The 21,873-nt window shown below is 41.1% G+C and overlaps 1 protein-coding gene across 2 annotated transcripts; it reads right to left on the reverse strand.

The window, feature by feature from the left end:
• On the reverse strand, positions 734 to 14,033 carry LOC110401935 (alpha-1-antiproteinase 2-like). 2 transcript variants are annotated; one of them, XM_021403499.1, is made up of 5 exons: positions 13,895 to 14,033; positions 6,210 to 6,875; positions 5,071 to 5,341; positions 3,063 to 3,210; positions 734 to 2,174 (listed from the first exon to the last, which is right to left on the reverse strand). In XM_021403499.1, exons 2-5 carry the CDS (start codon positions 6,856 to 6,858, stop codon positions 1,968 to 1,970), a joined length of 1,275 nt encoding a protein of 424 aa, XP_021259174.1. In that variant the 5' UTR covers positions 6,859 to 6,875; positions 13,895 to 14,033; the 3' UTR covers positions 734 to 1,967. The 2 variants fall into 2 exon arrangements, with proteins under 2 accessions (XP_021259174.1, XP_021259175.1); XM_021403500.1 differs by lacking the exon at positions 13,895 to 14,033 and adding an exon at positions 11,845 to 12,080.

The following is a 21,873-nucleotide window of genomic DNA, read 5'->3' on the forward strand; positions in this document are numbered from 1 at the left end:
ACTCCCACATCCTGCTTCTGAATGGGGCATGCGTCTGTGAGGGTAGGAAGGAAAGCAGTCTCTTTCCCAAAATACAGATATACATCCTGAAAAAGCTGATTCAGCTGATGTGGGGGATTCTCTTGATCTTCAGATCTTTCCCAGAATCATATGGGGACAACCTTCTTCCTACTATGTTCTATTTATAAATATCCATTCCAAAATGGTTTACAAGCGAGGGAGCAATATTAAGTCTTGTGGCTGCCACGGATAATTGTGAATCTGGGACATGGTGTTTCCTCCACATTTCTTGATGTGAACCATGAAGCACACTACTAAGATCAAATACTTCACTTTTTCATCCGGAGAAAATTGGCATGACTCTCAGGAGTTCAAGAAATGCTTACCTGAAGATCTGACCTCACTGAGCCTCTCATCCTTAGAGCTTTTAATGTTGCTTCTCTGTATGCCAGTTAACAATAGGAGTGATAATGGCTAAGAATGGTCAATTTTGTATTGTGCAGTTATATTTCAGGAAGACAGGTTGCCTTAGGAATTATTTCCATGTGCACGTTGGGCCACAGAGCCACTGTAACAGATAGAGGTGAGTGCAGGAAGGAGCTAGGAAGGTGGTGTAGTGTACGTTTATCTCATTCACTGGCATTACTGCCATTGGTGATTGTCAGTTTCTCATAAACTTTTCTATTCAGAGATTATGTGCAGTTAGTCAAAAAGCCCAATCAAGGACAGAGCATGACAGTTAACAGGAGAAATTTTATTAGAAACACAGAATAGAAAGGGAACTTTCCTTTTGGCTGTGAAGGAGAAACAGTGCTTTGCTCTTCCTTACATGTGTCAGACTGATAATATCACCCTTGCTCTAATTTCACAGAGGCCATTCAACATGTATCTGAGGCTGTTTGCTTCCCAAGCCATGTGGCTGCTCTTGCAGTGTTTCCTGATGCTGTGACACCATTTCACTTCCTTCCAAAACTGCAGTTGTAGTTAAGAAAAGAGTCAACTGTGCTCTTTCTTGTACACGTTTTCAAAGCAAGTCTGTTGAAAGAGGTTATCAGCCTGCCCTCAGGCTGTCCTAACTCTCATGGGTGGTTGTCACCACTCCCTGGGTCAGGAGATCTGCTTATGGGGTGATACCTACATATCTACCTTGGTAACTCTAAAAGGATAGCACTTCACTAGACCCTCATTAGATGTTTTCTACAAATCTCAGCTGACAACATGCTTGTGTAATTGTTGTCCAAATACCTCGTCTTCTCATCCAGCTACATTCTCCTGATCACTGATGGATACATGTGTGAGGACTCAACTACTGATATGAGCTAGTCTGTTGAACAGACAATACTTGGTTGAAAGTCTTCAGGCTGAAGAGAGGATTTGATCCTCCAGCTCTTTTTTGAGCTGAAGGAAAGTTTTCCAGGAATATTTGCTGCTAGATTAATGCTAAAAGTGATAAAAGATTTATGGAGAAGAAAAGAGATTTCTCTCTCCCTGTTGAAAACAATTCCTCATGTTCCCCATGCTGACTGAAGCTTCAGCCTCCCATGACCCTACATTGCTGATTCAGCTTTTCTCATTTCTTATTTACCTGCTTATGTACTTACGGTAAATTATAATTACTTATGCTTTGTTTGCATAAGTTTTAATCATTTTATCTGCTATTCTGGATGACAATGAATTGCTAAGCAGGAATCTTCTGTTGTTATACAAGTTTCTCTCTGAATACTGGCAAATCTTAGCAAGTCTTTCCTTGTTTTTCAGTCAAGTAAAAAAGTCATTCTTTGGTAGACAAATTTAAAACATTTTTTGTACTTCCTCCTGAGAAAATGTCACAAGCCATACCAAGAGCTTTTGATAATGGTGTAGAATGAAAACTCTTGCTGAAAAAGAACTGTATACTATGCTGGTGCAAATTGAAATAAATGTCATTCAGTTTCACAACTTCTTTAATCAGTAATAATAATTAGAATTCATATCTCACTTCTGCTAGTGGTAGTTGGGTTAACTATTTTTCCAATGAAGAGAGTACTGTTTGTGTCTCTATCAAAAATCAGCATCAGGAAGGGACGATTGAATTCAATGGTTGGAGGCAGAGATACAGTCATGATTTCAGTAGCAGTTGCTGCTGCTGCCTCTGTACCTCTCTCATCAACATCCAAAGCAGCCTTATGGACAACCTAGGAAGAAAGAAAATACAGTCATTCTGGGCAGAGACCAGCCTCCAGAAAGATGAACCAGACTCCATTTAAACCACTCCTGCCTTGGAGGATCCTCTGCAGAGGACTTGTAGGCGCAGAAGAGATGTGAGCTGTATTGTTGCAGTCAGCTGCTTTAAATGAAGGCCAGGATAGAGCTACAGAAATCTCAGCTCCTTATGAAGTAAATAAAAAGAGGAGAACAGACTGCTCTCACATTGGGTGAAATGCTTTTATTTGCCCAATTATATTGGAGGAAAGGAGGCATCTGAAGAGCAGGAAGAGAGATTGTTTTGGCAAATACAAGATAAACTGCCACTACATTCACAAATAAAATATTTTTTTTAAAAAGAGAGAGGCCCTTTAATCCAAATTGCCTCCCCTAATCTTGAGATTTTCCTTGATCTTTCTTTCCCTTATGCTTTCTACTGCCTCTCACCAGTCTTTCCTCCTCATGCTGGGATAAGGGAGACGCTGGTGCCTGTCCGCTTTTCAGGCAAATATTGGAGGGGGCCAGATCTGCACTTCCAAAACAGAGTCAGCAGAGCACTAGGGTGGACTGTGGTGTGCCCAGGAACATTCATGGCTCCTCCTGAGGAGCTGAGGTTTGGTGTTCCTCTCACACTCCAGATACACCTTGGAAGATCTTGCCTGAAAACAATCTTGGTAAAAAGAGCTGTGCAGCAAATTTATCTGATCACTGTCACTGACAGCCAAACGCCTCTCAGTTGTAAACTCACGGACTGAAGCCAGGATGATCCAGGCTATGGCAAGCTGGGAAGCCAAGAGCTGTGTTTAACTGATATTTCTGGATACCACAGAGACTTGTGTTTGTGAAAGGAAGAAGAGGGTTGGTGGCCACAGACTTACTTTAGAAACCTTCAGCTCAGGGACACCGGTGATGCCAGAGAGATCTGCCTGGTTGGTGAACACATCCACAATTCCCATCTTGCTAAGTATGTTTGTTATTTCATAGCTCCCAGAGATGGAAAATTTGGGGAAGTAGAGGCGTATTTTGCTGTTAGGCAGAAGAGAAGTGGTGGTAAGTGATCGCTCGCAGAGGTAAACATTCATGGGAAAGCTGTGCAGTTCCCATGGGTGTCAAATACTAGGGAGTTGGACCAGCCATAAATATACAGTGAACACTAATCTGATTGTTGGCTTTTCTCGGGGTAATACAGATGCTGTAATTCACAGTAATAACAGTGATATCTATCTGGCATGTTGCTTTAGCAAATATGAGAGCACTCTGAAAAGGAGGGCAGTAATGAGAGCCTTTTTATAGTCAGGAAAGGTGAGACACAGAGGTGACAGCCCATATCACTCAGGCAGGGAGGGACCTGAAACAGGGTACAGACAGTTCCGCCTGGGGAAAAGTGTGACAGACCCCAGCAATTCAAACCAAAACAGTGCTTTTGGCCTAACTGTGGCATTTGGCATGACTCAGGGGAGGTTCTTTGTCCTGACACATGCATTGGGCACCCCATCTTCCAGTGTCTCTCCTCTGCATGCTGGCTGTGATAGTCTGCATTCAACAGCGAGAAGCAGATAGAGTAGACATGCAGAACAAGTTCTGTCCAGCCCCAGAAATCAAACTGTAACCTCCAAGTTACTCCTGATGGGATTTGCACTGCCTCCAGCCTACCTGTGCGCAACTCCTGCTCGCTACGCTTTCTGCTTGATTCTTCTTGTGTGCTGTCTAGGGGCCCTCAGAGCCATCTAGGCACCTATTGCAGGAATTACCCTTCAAGTAGCTCATGTCTTCTATCTCTCCCTGGGGTAACTTGCTGAACAGTAGAAATGAACAGAATTCAAGCCCCGCTGCGGTCACGTTTATGTGATACTGCCCACTGCATTAGAAGATGATGGGATCAAGTTTATTAGCAGTAGAATCATCAAACTAGAAGAATCAAAATTGTCTTTTGGTTCTCACAGCCTCTTCCATGAAGAATTTATTTAAATGTTGGTTTTGAAGGTGCTTGCACCAAGAACCTATTTAAACAAGGATTTTCCTGATTTTGCACCTGAGAATTATATGTTCTAATTTTTCACTGCTGAGACATCACATACTAACTCATATACAGTTTGCTTCCCACTATGTCTTTATTAACTGTGGCAGCATCTCCATAGCACGCACCAAGAATCACGAGTGTGAACTGCAAAGCCTTGTTAGTTGTGAATCAGGGTAGAGCTTGGTAAATTAGGCAGGTATTATCTTGATATTACTCATCTATTGATGCTTAGATCTCTTTCCTCTCAGTCAGACAAGGTTGTAAGACGTACTAGCAGATGTTATTTTCAGTGGTAGGAGCTAACAGAATCTCCTTAGATTTTTATAGTTTCAGAATCAGAATTCCAGAAAATCAGGGCACCTGTAACCTGTCACCAGCCTGTTCTAACAACCACTGGGTACCGCTATGGTCCTTGTAAGGACAATATCTGTGTGGGGCATATTATGAATTAATACAAAGTTATGGTTTATTTAGGGTTTAGACATATTTCTGAGTCACAAAGTGTCAGTGACATATAAGGTAGAACACATTTGCTGAGATGTGACTGTAGGGGCTTTGCCTTAGAACTGCCACTTTCTCACTCAGTCAATGGACTGTTTTAGAAACCCCATATGGAATTACTATTTAGTACTCTTGAGACTCCATCAGGATGTTTTCTGCTCTGGTGGGGGAAGCAGAAAGTCACTAAGGCATCAACAAGGGAATGGTTAAATACCAACCAGCTGCAAGATTTTTTTTACAGCAAGGATGCACACACCAAAAATAACCCACTCAGTTATCAGAATCAGCAAATCTGTAGTATTGCATTCCCAAAAGAGAGAAAAAAATATATATCTAGGTGCTGCTGCAGCTCACTGGCAGATTACCTCTGGAGTAGATGGTCTGACCATTCCCGGACTCTTTCCTTGACCAGAGTTTGCTCTAACTGCTTCATTTTCCCTTTTGCTGGCAGAACTAGAAACGCAGTAGCACTTCCATTGTAATGAAGACGTACCACGGTGCAAGGCAGCTCCTTATCAAAATACAAGTCAAATGTGCCCATCTGATACATCATAGGAACTTTCACAGTAGTTTCAGCATCCACAAAGAACTCCCTTTCTTCAGTGTTCTCCGGTTTAAAAGGTTTTTCCCAGTTGCCTGATACAGAAAAGGAAATGCAACTGAATATCCCATGTCTCATCTCATCATAAATGGAATTTTACATGACTAGTAGTATGTACCTATTGATTACTAATTGATAAATTCACAGTTTTCAAACCATTTTAAGATGTGTGTCATAGGGAAGCAAGAATCTTGTACTCGGTCAAAGGAATGTATTAGATTCTGTTACTTCTCTCTTCAGATGATCTTAGTGGTCTCTCTATAAATTGTGATTTAAGGGCTCACCTGACAGCATCTGTACCCTATACATTTGATTTCTATTAACTTTTAATTAAAGTCTCAACGTGTAGGATAAAATTGATGTAGGTTCTTATATTTGAGTGCTGTTGTGTCAAGCTTAATACCACATCTGGAAATCCACATCAGAAATATGCTGTTTCCACCTTGTACCTTAAAATGCCTTCCTCTGCTCATTACTAGCATTACTCTTTCATATTTATATATGTTTTTGTGTATATCTTTCAAGGACTTCAGAAGGTAAAAATAGGATTTTATAGTATATAATAAATTGGGCCAGTGAATCACGCATGTTTGTGCAGAATTCTAAAAGATTAGACATGCATTCATACATTTACTGAAAACTGAAAAAATGTGGGGCAGCTGGAGCCATGAAAACTTGCTAGGGCTGCATCTCAGAGCAGAGCTCCTGCAACTGCCTTGGGCAGAGCTGAGCTTTCAGAGTCTCCTGGTGCAAGGCCCTGCTGCTCTCCTTGGCCCAAGCATGCCCCAAGGGGCTTCTGTCCCATCAAAGAGCATTTGAAATTTCTGCAGGAGCAATTTCCCAATGAGGCAGCTGATGAGATCATTTGATAAGAACAAACAACATAAACACTAAATGACTTACCTCTAAAGAAAACAAAGCTAGCCAAGAGCATTACAGTCTGTGGATCCATTTCCTTGACCAAATTAGTAATTTTCCCCTGTGTTTTCTTCTCTATATAATCATTGATCTCCTTCTCAGCCTCTGTGGGATTGTTGAAGTCAGTAGCTAAAACCTCCAGTTGATACAAAGGTTTGGCATCATCTAAGAACTTTTTTAGTGGTTTCAGCCTCTCTGTTAGAAAGATTGCATTCCCCATGTTGAGCTGGACCCCGTTCTTGGGATGGCTCAGCATGTGCAGGAGATTGTGGAAGCCTTCATGTATCTCTTTCTCCTGAATCTCTGTAAGGTTAAAGGCAAGTCCTTCCAGGATCTGAGTCTTGGTGATTGACCTAGCCTCTAGGGCCAGCATTGCAAAGGCAGTGGAGATGCTTACAGGAGAGAAGAAAATGTTCTTATTAGGTGCTTCCAATGCAACCTCATTTAGAAATTTAAAAGCAAAGTCAGCATTGTTTGGCACTAGTTTGAGGCAAGCTACTGCTTCGATTTTGTGATGTATATTGTCTTTAGGTTCATTTGGATCATATCCATTGTGGTGGTTGGCTGTAAGATGACCATAGGCAACAGCAGGAAGCCCAACCAGAAGCAAACATATATAAAATACAGTCTTCATCTTCTTGTATTAAAATCCTATGGAGGAAAGGAGAATCTATTATTAAGGAAAATAATCAAGTAGAAAGAGTTATTCTACCATTCTCATGGAAAAAGAACTCTTGTGTTTTTCTCTTGTCTCAATTTCCTTTAAAGGAAAAAAAAACACATCTCTTGCCAGGTGTCTTTTTTCTGTTTTTGTTTGTTTTAATTTCCCCTGGTCTACTGGCAAATCTCCCACAACTCTTTCTCCCTCACTCTAAATACCCACAAAGGCAAAATTCAGCATTGATTTGCTGAATACATAGCACCCTCAGCAGGCCAGAGAACAGAGCATACCCCACCAGAAAACACACCATGGCTAAGCACTGGAGGGCTGCAATACTGCTGTGCTTTTGACAATAATGGCCTAAGAGAATTCCTGGAAAGAACATCATAGAGCAAGTCTGGACGTTTTGTGAGTAAGGGAAGAAAGACGAAATTCACACAAGTGGACAGCCACCAGTAGCTACATACAAACAGAACTGGAGCAATCAGGACAGAGAAGATCTTTAAATAATCTTTTGGTCAGACTGATAAGGCCTTCTGCTTCAAGAGAGAATAAACTATGGTGGTTGTTTTTCAGTATCAAACCAAATATAAAACTCTATGTCTCTAAGGAATAGGTTCTCTTTCTTTCTGAATAAAAATGGTGTGACGCTTAAGACATTACTTTGGGTTCTTATTTTATCTCTTAATAGGCAAACCAAACCATTGGAGTGGATTCATTTTCAACACAGCAAAAGGAGTCAATGACACTAACAAAAACAAGGCCTTATTTTTATCAGTTGCTCTACTGGTCAAAGAGCAATACACTTATCGTGTTACTCTTGGCTGTGTTATCTACATTTCTTTACAAAGCTGACAGCGTATCAGCTCTTACAATTGGACATTGGAAATGTGGAGTCCCAGTGGGCCTTGTTTCTTGGGAATCTAGTGCAAAGAAGTGGTGAGAGACTTGCAAAGGATTTGTGGAGATAATGAACCAGATTTGCTAAAACTTGTGCAAGGAGAGACACGTTAATCTAATTGCATCTTTCTGTTCCAGTATAAATTGACTTGAAAGACTGCAGTCAGAAAGTGCTATGATCATGGTCCTAATTTCTCCATAATATCAGGGGGATCAATTTTTACTAGGATTTGAATATCTAGTTGTGTTTAGACTTGCATAAGAACAACAAAACACTTTGAGCTATAATCAGATATCAAGTCTGACAAAAGAATTTCTAAAAAGTAGACCTGCTTGCAGTAACACTGTTATTGATAAATGGAATGACCACGAGGGTCCCTGGTAACTACATTTTCAATTACTGTGCACAGTAGTTGTAAATTATATTTTGGCCTCCTCCTCTGATTCTGCCATTGAAATGATACTGCTTGGTATAACTAGCCACTTCTAACTCAACATAAGTACTCTTGTTCTGAATATTTAAAGCCAGCTATCTGTGATCCAATGTGTTAGCCAGACTTTGAAGAGAAATCAGCTCCCAAACAGAATCATTAAATAGGAGCCTGATCTATTTCCGTGTATCTAGCAGTCTGATTCAGAATCTGCCTCTGGATAAATTAATCACTGTCAATTTCCTCAGCTGCAGGCATAATTTATAAACAGCAGCATGAATACAAAAGAATGAAATATTTCATTTTAAACATAAGTCACTACCTGTTCCCCATGTCATCATATTTAATATCTGTAACAAAACACAGCATACAGGTGGATTTTTGTACATAAGCTTTGAAATGCCGATTTCTATTTATTTGGAGTGTAAAGTAGGCATGTAATTTAACTGATCTGGCCTCAAAATTATAGCTAATGGGTACAGTGTGGTTTCGTAGTAAGAGCTTTGTAAAATATTGGTTATAGTTTTCAGAAGGTTTTTTTTTCCTATCCTCATGTTTTTGCTCTATGTAATTATGACATATTTGCTTTTTGTGTTTAGTTTTCACAGAATTAATTTCATTTTATTATAGCTCTGACTTCACAGATAATTAAATACATTCTGAATCTGAATCATCCATCTGTTACTCAGCACTGGCCAATCACAAATATTCAAGACTTATGAGTCAGCTCTCACAGAAATCTTGGTATAATTGTTGATTTTAAAATCATGAAATTATGAAAGACTTAGCAGCTGTAGTTTGTAGAGGTCCCTTTTTGTGTGTATGGTTATTATTATTATTTTTAAATCCCTGAAGATAAAAGTGACACTCTCTGCTAGGCTGTTCTTTGAAGAATAGAGGTACATTTATAATAGAGTTTAGATCCTGTAAGCCTTTAGAATATTACCGAGACCTATTACTTCATACTTTGTATTTACTATTCTAGTTGATATTACTGCATTTTAAAGTCAGCAGATTATCCAATGATAAATTAGAAACTGTTTCCTTATGGGGCAGAAGATTCAGATTCTTTGGCTATCCTCATGATTGAGTTTTCCTACCAAGCATACTTGCTCTCCATTTATTAAAAAACAAAGAGCTGGGAACGTCTGCTAAAAAGCCCTTAGGAATTCCCTATCTGAAAAGAATAATTTTGAAGGAAGCTTTCTATCTTAAGACTCATACTGTCTCCAGAAGAACAGTTTGCTGAAAGGCATTTTATCAGGTGGCCTACAAACGTTGGAATACAAGTGAAGAGCTCTTCAGTTGCAATTCCATATTTACACTAACTTGTTGAATAGCCTGGAAGAAAACCATTTTAATTCTCTGCCTCTTTTCTTCCTTTTGTCTATGTCAGGCCATGACAGTATATTTATGGTATTCAGGAAAAGGTTTCATTCATGAAGAGCTTTCTGTCAAACCTGACAATGGCACAAGAACATGCCAACACCTGGAGGATAGTGATGTTTCAAGCAATTTACCTGTAATAGATCTGGTGATAAAATTTTTTGAGTATATTACAGTCTTCCCTACCATGCACCCCAGAACAGCAGTACTGCTTTTAGTTGCTCTTTCCTAGAAAGAAAATGGAGAAAACTGGGACTGGCTGTTGCCTCAAACTAATTCCACTAGAAGACCTAGAACAGAACTGGACCAAATTTTCCAACTGATAGAATCCGATTCTTTGGGGATATAGCCAGTTTGTCCACTTGAGGGTTAATTTTTGTCTCTGTGATTTGGAGGTGAGTATTCATCCCATGCTGCTCCTGTAAGGGATCTTCACCTATAATCTCATTTTAGACAATATGAACCTTTGCAGTGTTTGAAAACATATGCAAGCAGGAAATAGAAAAGCTGTTTGTTCGCCAGATGGTGCTGCTTCCCTCTTGATTGTTTTTAAGGGAGGAAATCTGAGAAACCTTTTTCCTGAGAGCTGCTCCCTGGGGGCACCAGGCATAACAAGACATGACCCCACCACTATCAGTGGTGTCTGCTAAACTCAGCTGCTCATGGTCATATCCAAAGAAGAAACTAAAATAACCCAAGCACACAAAAGTTGCAAAAGACAGACTTGACTACTCACACATGCGTGTGAGAAACTGATCTCAGAAACCTACTGCACATGACTGCCTATTTATAGGAGCACTGCAAATTCACGTGTTCTTTACTGGCTGGCCTGAAAGCTCTCTAGGCACCTCACGTTATGTGCCTGGACACGCTCAGGGACTTTTCAAGAGCGATCAGCTAAACATTTATTTCTGAGATTCAGAGTTTTGATACCCCTGCACCCGAGGCCTGAAAAGACTGCAAGCACAAGCCAAGGTTATTGGATTCTGTAAAGAATCCAGTCATTGTCACTATTTCATTAAAGTAATTCCTTTTGCAACAGAAACATAGAGATCAATTTTACAATACCCTTTAGAAATGCATGTGATCCTACATGGCTGTGTTACTTTTCTCTGTATGGAGTAAACTTCTCTGTCAGATGTTTTTGTGTGAAACTTCTAGGAACTTCTATAAAACATCGAGCCCTCCATCAAATTTGCTTTCATAAACCCAAATAAACCTTGGGAGATGGGAAGAGAGGGAATAAAACCAGAGCTGTTCCCAGTGTCACCTATCTTCTGCAAGACAGCTTAGCATGTAAGAGCTCACCAGGAATTGTAGCCCCCAAGAGTGGCATCACCCACTTCTAGGCTTCTTTTACCTGGAAACAGGTGAAAACAAGCTCTCACTCTTCTACCAGAGCACTCCTGGCGTTTACTTTTTGGATCTGATCTACTACACCTTCCTATGGAGGAAGTATCACTGAGGCCAGAAAATAAAAATAATAAAAAAGGGACCAGTACAGTAGTTAGGGCAGGCAGAGGGATTTTCATTTCTGTGCAAGTCACAGGTTGTCCCATGAACAGATCAAACTGGGTTCTTAGTTTCTGCTTTCCAGTGTACACCTGACCACTACACAGTCTCTACACAAACATTACAGTTTGGCACCACCATGATCTCAGCTCACATGAATAGCTGGAGAACAACTTCTCCCTCCTTCCCTCTCCGTTACCCTGCAGTCTGATGATTAGAGGATACAAGGAAATGTCTCATCAGAAAGAGAAGCACAGCTCAGATATCCCATTCTCTAAGCAAAAATATTACTTCTGGCTTTGAATATAGCAATAAGCAGAATTTGTTAGAAAATATTACCAATGCATCAGGCTCTAGACACCCATCCTCAGGCTCTGAAGAGAACAGAGCCTGCTCACTCTAGCATTAAAGAGCAGGAGGTACGTCAGGGAAAGTGCATTCTTTAGGTGTTGAGGATTTGTTGGTTCCAGGGATCACCTTGCTTTCCCACAAGGCAATGACACCCTACTCTGCCTTTTACATTCTTATTTCTCCTGCCAGTCACCTAACAATATACAGGCAAATGCATAAATTGTGATGCCTATGTCCTTTGTATCCAGTTGGCCAAGTAAGCCTCTATCACTGGAACAGTTGCTAAGACAGATTTAATATACTACAAAAGTCTTAAAATCAATTAACTGCAGTATGATACACTTTTGAAGTCTCCATAGGAAAAAAAGTCACTACTTACAGCAGCTTTCAAGGATCCTGCTGTCCTCATCAGAACTACCCTGCAGCACCCTCTCTTATTTATACTGTTAAATAACATTATGAAAGCAAAGTGTCCTCTAGAAAATATTAACCAGGGCAGACAGGTATTATTACATTAGGAATGAAGAAGAGCAAATAGTGAAGACAATTTTTTGGGGGAGGCACCTGACTTTTGCTGTATATGCATGGCCTAACCCTGCCTTTGCTTACAACAGTTGTAACAGTCCTCCTGCAGGGAAATCCGCCCTTCATTCTAGTGAATAGTTTGTATACACCATTAACTTCCGCAAACAGCCTGACTAGATATATTAGAACTACTGAAATGAATAAAATTAAATACATCCATAACACTAGATAAAGCCTTAGGAAAGTACAGCTAGATACGTGCCATGGTAAGATCTCATCTCAGTATTCTGCATAGAAATATCCTTCCTCTCCATACGAGACATTTAATGGCTTTATTTTAGCTTATTTGTTTTAAATTATCCAATCATTCTTAATTGTCTGATAAGGGACAGGTGCTAGGGACTTCACTAGTAAACTTAAAGTGGTAACACCAGTGTATATAGTGGCTGAAGGTTGTTGTAGGGATGGTGATATGATGGCAGAAATGGGTACTCCAGAGCCTGTGGTGCCCCAGCCAGACTGATGCAACTATGCATGCAGCAACAGGTAGAAGGACAAAGAGCAATATTGTACACTTTTGTGCTGCTGTTCCCACTGCAAGTACTCCCAAAATGCACGTGAGGAAGCATCGGGCTAGTAGGCTAGAGTGTGTTTTGCATGAAGGTGGACCCACCAGGTAGGCCACCTGTTTTTTATGGTCCTTTTTCACAGCCAATGCCTTGCAGAGGTCTGTAGCCCTACAGCACTGTGGAAGAGGAGCACTAGGGTCTGCGCTAATGTGAGACTGGAGAATAATGGCATGTCAGTGCATAGCTGTGCACCTCACATCCAGCAGGAGCGTTCCAATGGGAAGTAGGGGATCACAGCAGTAACTTCATCTTAAAGGAGGCATTGTTGAATCTTCTGCAGAGATGGGGGGTTTTTCTTTGCAGATCATGTGCTGAAACAAAGCTCTACATTCTGCATGGCTGTGGTGTTGCTACAAATTCTGTCTTCCTAGGATTCTCTGTGCCTTTCACCCACGCAAAGGCAAGTAGAGTTGTTTAGTACCAATTTTGATCCAGACTGCTAGAACATTCGTTTGAGTTGTTTACCAGCTTGGTGAAACAGCAGCTGAACGCTTGAATGCTTAACATAAGTGAAAACAGCCTCCAAAGGTACAGATCTTTACCTTAAATATATACAGGTGAATAATAACAAGCACCAAGAGACAAATGAGAACATAATAAAGGACAGAAAGAGCAGCTATGAGTAAAGTTACTAAGAAACATGAAGAAAAAAAGCAACTGACTTAACATGACTTCATTTAAGAACAGTTTAGTCTAGCTATGGAAAGTGTCCTTTAACTGCTGATATCTGGATGACAATGCAAGAGAAACACATGAACAAAATCTAATGCATAAAAATCTCTGATGTTATCTGCATTGTGACACCTGATTTTTTTCCCTTGTGCATACAACAGTTTCATCCAATCATGTAAATTATCCTGAAATTTGCTGACACTCTTTTTCAGTATTTGATAATAGAACATGTTGCATGTGAACATGCAGAATTTTATTTTCTAGAGTTAATGGGTCAGTTCTCTGGCATTTTGAAAGATAATTCATTAACAACAGTGCTGTGAGGAATTCTTCCATTTGCTCCTCTAGACCTGAGTCAAGCTACATTAGGCATCTTATTATTTTGAATTCCAATTTACTTTTTAAAATATTATTGCAAGATTTTAATAACACTATTTCACCTTCAGTAAATTGGCTCCATTAACAAAAGTCATTCAGCATGAATTCCCTCGGAAACAGGCTGGCTGTAGTCCAAAACAAATCAATTATTTAAATTAGAAAAACTACATGCTTGCTTCCCTGGTGGAGGAACATTTTGATCTTTTTAAAATATTTAATTATTACCTTGAAAGCCATTTGAAACCACGATGGATTGCTGTTCTGATGATGCCCTCCATAGCACAGTGAGCACAGAGCCCCTCATATGATGTGCTGAGATGACATGTAAGTGTGGAGCTGCTGAAGGTTGCGTCTCTCTCTCTCTCTGCTCACAGCTATATTTGATTTGTGTAGCTCTGTCTCTCAATGTGTTTCAAGGGGAACTGCACTCTTAGTTACACAAACAGCTCAGAAGTGACCTCCTGGAAGTTACCCTCAGTGGCAATAAAGAGAAGGTACAGCAGTATCAAGGCTCTACTCCAGTCCTTTCAAACAAAGATACGGCAGATCTTCACCCCTAAGCTGTATATTACTGTATTTTGTGTTATATATCTCTTGACCGCTGTCAGCCTCATGCAGGAGGTCCCTACTCACTCCAGGGAGCAGTGGCTCACTGACAAACAAGCATTTAGCACTGCCTGTGCCACACATCACCACATTGAGACTCTACCCTTGCTTTCTCTCTAGGATCAGCTTCTTTTTGCTATGCAGTAAAGCCTCTCCAGGTCCCTAGGAGACCTACTTTCCATCACTTCTGAAATTCGTCTTCCATTCTGCTTCCCGCTCCTCTCAGGCTATGGTTCTGCGATTGCATTAACCTTGCCTAAATGCAGGCTGCTGCTGTCAGAAGTGTCTCATGTTCCAGCACTCCTGCTGTCAGTCTTGTGCCAGCTACAGCTTTTAGTTCTCTCCCCTTCCCCTTGGGAAAATGAGAAAAGAATGTCTGGTTTTCCACTGATCAATTGATCCAGATTTGTATGTGCTCACAGGTGCTAATACTGGTGTAAAGAAGGAAGGAAGAAAGAAGGGAGAAGATGTTGCTTAGAGGAGACCAGGATAGTAGAATCGTTTGAGTCAGAAGGGACCCTTATAGGTCATCTAGTCCAACTCCTATGCAATGAACAGCGACACCTACAGCTTGATCAGGTTGCTCAGAGCCCTGTCCAGCTGACCTTGAATGTCTCCAGGGATGGGGTAACTACCATATCTCTTGGCAGTTATTTTTGGGAAGAGTTTGTACTCAGATTTAATTTGACTTGCCATGTTCAGGGCTGAGTTAGCAGAAGTAGGGCAAACAGGTTGAGGGAAGTTGTGGGGGAGATTTAACAACAAAGAGCCCAGCAGACTCTGGTAGATCTTATCTCTATGAGGCCTCCGGAGTCTGGAGACAGGGCTAAGGTGTAAACAGAATACTCTTTAGTATGCACAGCTAATGTGGTCACTTCTGGGACAGTTAAGCAACCCTTTGTTTGTTATCTACGTTGTTGTGAAGAACTTAAGGATAATTAACCGTGAGTGGATTTACTGCTTACGAGTGAAGGATATATAAGGTGTGTATAAAACACAATAAGGAGAACTTGCTATTCAGAGAACTTGCTATTATGAGAACTTGCTATTCTGATGCCACACTGACTGGGGGAATTCTGTAACGGGACCAAGCGCCAATAGGAAGTGTTGATTCTCTGTGATGGTGTACTCAGCGTCCTCCTTCAGCCTGGCCTTGCTCACACAAGGCCTTGCTCAGGCAGACAATGAGCACAGTGCTGGTTACACTCAAGGCCTTGCCAAGAAAGATAGAAACCACATATCTGTCTCAAACTGGGAGCAGGAAGAACTGATGGCAGACACCTGGCTCAACAGATGAGGACGAACTGATCATGCACTAAAAATATGACTTTTCCTCAATCATCTTACCCAATAAGTATTAAGCAGCCCAAGAGCCCCTTGAATTCTACTGTTTAGCAGCCAGTTGCACAACAGGATCTCCCTGTGAGCAGGGGTGCCTGTCAAGGCTATAGCTGCACAGAGATCCCTTACACCTTAATGTCAAGATGCCTTGCTGATATAGATACTTGGTAAGTGACTAATAGTTTATTTAAACTTTGTTAGCTCTGCAAAGCTTACATTTTATAAAGATTGCTCACATACAATCCCTTAAACTTAAACGTTTGACCAAGTCTGGGACTAGGAGTGGATCCAGCTGTTCCTAGCCTCCTTCCCTCTGCAATTCAATAAGTTTGGAAAGCAAGGGGGGTGTGCTCTGAACCTCATCCCTCAGCAGGAGGGCCTCCTCCACCTTTTAACACAAGCCATTTATCAAGTCTGGGTACTACAAGTGGATTAGGTCGCACCTAGGCTTCTCTGAGTAGGAACTTAGAAAGAAAAGGGATCCACTCTGAACCTCATTACTCAATTGGAATGTCTCTTGGATTAATGTGTTTAGCCCTATTTTCTATGCTGTTAATAATCACCATCTTGAATCTTGCTAAGTCAAAATCTTCTTTGTTAAGTCACTTTATCAATAAATGCATTCCTGTTTCTCTCTTTTCAGTGAAGTGTGTTTTCCCTTAATGACGTTCTACTCTATGTGGATCCAGAAAGTCAAAATCTTCTTTGTTAAGTCACTTTATCAATAAATGCATTCCTGTTTCTCTCTTTTCAGTGAAGTGTGTTTTCCCTTAATGACGTTCTACTCTATGTGGATCCAGAGCACTATCTCCTCTTTTAGGTTTCCTTGAACATGAGAAATAAGGACATCCTGAGTGAGACTAGTGGAGGGACACAAAAGTGGCTGAAAGGCTGGAGCCCAGGACAAAGTGGGGAGGCTAGGACACCGGGACTTGTTCACCTTGGAAAAGAGAAAGTGGTGCAGGAGGCTGGACCTACAGTCTTCATCTATGTAACAGGTGAGGTTAGGTAGAAGATGGAGCCAGGGTGGCACAGCAGGAGTGTGACTGGCAGGGGATACAAGCTGTAGTGAGGGAAATGCAAATTAGTATACGTAAAATAATGTTCACAGGGAGATTGATCAAACATGAGGACAGATAGCTCTGTGAGGCTGGGAAATCACTGTCCTAGGAGACATACAAAACCTGGCTGGATATGGCCCTAAGCAACCTGATCTAATTTCCAGGCTGGTGCTGCTGAGAGCAGGTGATGGGATTGGCACCTTCCAACCTAAACTATTATCATAGAATTCTCATAGTTGGAAGAGACCACTGAAAGCCATCTAGATTAACTCCCCTTCAACAAACAGGGACATCCACAGCTAGATCAGGTTGCCTGGGGCCTTATCCAGCCTCACCTTGAAAGCCTCCAGAGACTGGGCATCAGCCACATCACTGGGCAACCTGTTCCTGTGCCTCACCATCCTCACCTTAAAAGGTTTTTTCCTTATATCTAACCTAAATCAACCTCGTTGAGCTCAAAGCCATTTCCCCTTGTTCTATCACCGCAGACCCTGCTAAAGAGTCTGTCCCCTTCTTTCCTGTAACTAATCCAAATGACTGTGAAATACCATTCCCAGGAAAACCTACCTCCATTCACGCTACAGGTTTTCACCTTGCCCTGCTGAGAAACCTCTCTGCTTCTCACCACTTGACTCCAGCATCTTTTCCCAAAACACTCAGGAAACTGCCATCCCATCATCCTGTAGCACACTGCAGCAGAGCTGGCATAAGGCAAGCAGGCAGCCTCCCCCTCTGCTGCTCAGACACAGCCTCTGCCAGGACTCAGCACAAAGTATGACACCAGGAACAAACAAATCTGGCGGGCCATCTGCCCTGCTCCCAGCAGGTGTGCACACCACACCGCAATGGTGCCTGGGCTTTGGCTCTGCTTTTCCCCTCTGAGACTTTGGAATTTCACAGAAGTAGTCGTGATGTCAGTAGGGATTCATGCAGCTGCCTTGATTTCTCTACACCTGCCTGTAATTAAGTCCTGCTAATGGTGTGCTTTTTAAAAACTTAGATGGTAGGGGAGAGGGGAGAATGTTCAGACTACGAATAGGCAAGTTTGAATGAACTATTTTAATATTAGAAACACTCAGCAGTAATTTCCCTTAGCAAATGCCCATTAAGATGGTAAATTTTCAGATGCGTCCTTAGTAGAGCCTTCAAGCTGTTGAGAAAATCCCATTTTAACTTCATTTACTTCCTTGAATTTGTGCAACACACATGGCTGCACATGGCTTAGCAAGTTTGGTTCTTTGTGATCTAGTCTAGGGACAGGCAAAGCATTTCCAAAGATGAGCTTGTGTGACTGTGGGTGGAGAAGCATCTCTGATTATTGGTGGAGTTTGAACAGAGTTTGGAAAACACTCAAATGCATGTTAATTTGTTTTGTGCACTTAGATTTTTTTATTATCTGAGTAGAGCCGAGTTCTGCTTTCCTGTGCCATTATAAACAATATACGTGAGTGGGTCTGAGAACAAATGTTGACAGTTTTCCACTTTTATCCGAGCAAATTTCATTTCTCTGTCTGCTTGCAGTTATTCCCTCTTGAGGGCTATAGGGAAGAAAAAGAATCAGTAAATCTGTGGTTTTTATGCTCTAAAATGATGTGGTCAGAACACCTTCAGTGTTATATCTTCATTTTGGTGATGCCTGGTTCTTTGGCCGAAGGATAGCCACAGGTTTCTGGAGATTTAACATTTCTACACACCTCTGGCCCCATGCTGTGTGATGGATAGTCCATAAGAGATTTAAAACCAGGGAGTGCCGACACTTAAGGTCTGCACACACCCTGTAGAAACACCTTCTTCTTTCAAATCCTTCTAAAAAGTTTTTCACCTCTGCCAAGATGCCCTTATATCTCTCTCAAATGGCCAGGAAATGAGAGTCTAGCCTCTTACAGAAATACCTGTCCCAGCAGACTCAGACTAACTTATTCATTGTTTGATTTCAAATCCCAGAGATCTACTGTGACCTGTCTGTTAGGCTGATTGCTCCAGCGTTTGCACTGTCTTCTCTTCCTCCAGAATCTCAGTTTTTGTCCCATCCACCATCTGTGGTGATTATTGTGTGTACTTTGACACCCCAGAAACTGGTACCATGGGCTAGTGCAGGTGGTAAAATCTGGGTCTCTTGAATGGGCTGCAACACTATATGGCTCAGTGGTGAGACACATCAGCTGCCAACTCCTGCAGTTGGGAAATGCCAGCATTTCTTAATGCCTTTTAGCCAGACAGGTGGGAAAGATATAGAAATTACTGAATCACTTTACACCTAGAACAACCAAGGAGGCCTGATTTCTCCTTAATTCTGGATCACCAGAACCTTAGAAAATGGTTTCCAATCTCACAGCACTTATTTCTGTACCTCATATAAAAGTAGGTCATGTAAGACAATAGCACCTTGCTAAACCTAAATATAACCTAACCATGGCTTAGCTAAGCTGTACTTCAGCTCAACTATTTGCTGATGACAAGGCTTGGTACTCTGCCATTGGAGAGGATTGAGTTGGTCTGATGTGGCTGGTTTTTGACAAAACCAATTCCTTTTTGTTGTCTTGTTGTTTTTTTTCTTGCTATTTATCATCTTGATATTTTCTAGATGCTTCTGATAGTTTTTATTTTTACTAATACTACCAGCATTTTTCCAAGAATTGCAGATGGACTTAATGACGTATAATTCCTGAACTATTCTTTTCTTTTTAAAGAAAAAAAAATTAATCCTTTTCCAGTGCTCTGAAAATTTCTTGCACTGTTGCATTTTTTTCTTTTTTGTTTCTTTAGCTTGTTTGCACTTGGAAGCATAAAGCTTCCTCTGCCCCTTTGCAGGAGCTTAGATGGACATGGCAATCTCAGAGGAGCTATGGGGTTTCCATAACGATGGTAAGAAGGCAGGAAAGGCTGTAAATGGAGACGCGTGAAGGTGATCTCCACATATGCACGCACTTCTGTCTCTGCTTCCTCAAACTACTGCTTGAGTAGGAATCACACACAGGGACAAAGATGAAGTTGTGTCTCTTTATGTAGAACTCATTGCAATCAATGCTGGCAGTGTTGATCTCTCTAACTGAAGGCTTTTTATTAGTAACAGATTAACCACTGTGAAATGAACCTCCTGTCACTGATGTGAATGTACTTTACTGACCAACTGTAATCAATGCATTAGAGGAAAACAATACACATTTCCAAGTACGGAGTTTTCCAATGGATTTACTGCTTTCCCTTGGTCGAGGGTGCTGCTGGTCAGCCCAGTCGACAGAGGGAGGCAGAGGATATCAATTGTACAAAGAGGGACCTGTTCCTGCCGATGGAACTGGTTTATGAAGAAGTACTTGTAGATATAAACTGTTCATAAAAGCATTGTTCCCTGAATAGGTAAGTCACGAGTGTTTTTCATTTGTGCAAACAGAACTGTTCTTGTACTCCTGGTACAGGAAAATATCTCCCTGTACTGTTGTAGAAAAACTGCTGAAACACAGTATCAGGAGGCCTGGGCACAGTGGAGAAGGTATTCTCTTGCTGGGTTGAGCTTGGTGCTGGGAAGAGAGCCTGTGCTGGTGCTCACGTCAAGGCAGGCACGGAGCAGGAGGGTTCAGTCCTCTATGGAGCAGGTGCAGGAAAGATGCATTATTAAGTATGTCAGGCACATGGGTCACCTAAGCATTTCTTATCTTCTTGGAATACTACAATTTCTCTTTCCAGTAATTCCGAACAAATATAAACTTTTTGGTGAACTTTGGGCCCAGTTCGTTTTTCTGGGTAAGTCCATTCACTCACGAAAACTGGGCAGTCTGGGGCTGCACAGATATCTGCCATTGCTCCAAAAAAGCACCATATAATAAAGTTTTAAGCATGTAAGTGACTGTATTTTTAAAAATATCATGTCATAATTTCCATGTGTCTATACAAGTATTACACAAAATCTCTGTCAATGCCCACTAAAAACTGCCATTTGTATTGCTAAGGAGAGTGGTAGCAGTATCTGACACTTGTAAGTGTAATTAGGGTAAGAGAATGAAGATTTTGGCACAAGTTTAGTTTCACTTTCCTATATTTATGACACTTTCATACCAGTATCAGCTTACACACATTACATAATCACCCATCTGCTGCAGAGATTCAGTGACAGTTCCCTGCCCCTAACTTCAACAGCAAAATATGCTGCGGTGATCTGTTAAACCCACAGAAAAGTACACAAGCACACAAGAGAGAGTGGGAAGAAAAATAGAAAGATGTCTGAAAAAAAACTGAATAGCTTCACTGAAATTCACCATGAGAAAGGGTTCACTGTGGACATTTACTGAAAACATAAGTAGCAATGACTGGTGATGGAATGTTAGTATCTATTGCAACTCCACGTGGTGCACAAGGCTTTTCCCATTAGATAAGTGATAATTATGTTAAAACAAATCTCTGAGGATGTCTGGGTGATCTCCAGAATTCAGCAAAGAGAAACACAGAAAAATAGTTTTTGTCAGATAATTTTAGTCTTATCCTGGTGGAGGTTTTCTCCAGTTTCTAGCAACTGAAGGGTTAATCGGAAGTCAGTTTATTTTTTCAGTGTTTAGATGTTCGTCTTAATCTCCAGAGAGAACAAAATGTCATAATTTCACATTTTTTTCTCTAGAGTGAAAATTGAAAGAAGAATAGGGAATATATACTTAGTTTCAGCAGTTTTTATTGAATAAAGTTGGTTAATCTTTCCCAGAATAGGAAATTGATTTTTGTTTTACAGCCCAAGCAAGCTTTTATTTCAGCATGAGCTTTAGGTTTTCCTGGGGGGCTTTTACTTGCCATCTGTGTTTCAGCTTCTCTGCAGTGTGACCTCATGCCCAGATACAACCTGGCCTCAGGAAGGCCAAAGGAAGCTGCTCTGACCCAAAAGCAGAGCTCAAGGGGGTGGAAGAGCTCATGCAAGTACCGCAGCTCTCAGCACAGCACTTGGTCAAATGGATGCTGAAACATACTGCCAGCTGATGCCTGAGAAAAGTTTGATTTCCCCAAGAGAAGTCTTTGCCAGCTTATACCCATAGCCACTGAAAATATACCTTTTGATAAGATTGCATTGTTTTTGCTGGAAAGATTGGTTCAAGTCTTTTTCACTTGTCCCTTGGCATTTTTTTCAGCATGTTGTCTACATTTGGAGATTGCACTGCTGTATTTGGAAGGATTACATCAGCCTGAATGCTCTTTTTCTAATGGGGCTTCTTCATT

This window comes from Numida meleagris, chromosome 6 (genome assembly GCF_002078875.1).
Source record: "Numida meleagris isolate 19003 breed g44 Domestic line chromosome 6, NumMel1.0, whole genome shotgun sequence".
Taxonomy (NCBI): Eukaryota; Metazoa; Chordata; class Aves; order Galliformes; family Numididae; genus Numida; species Numida meleagris.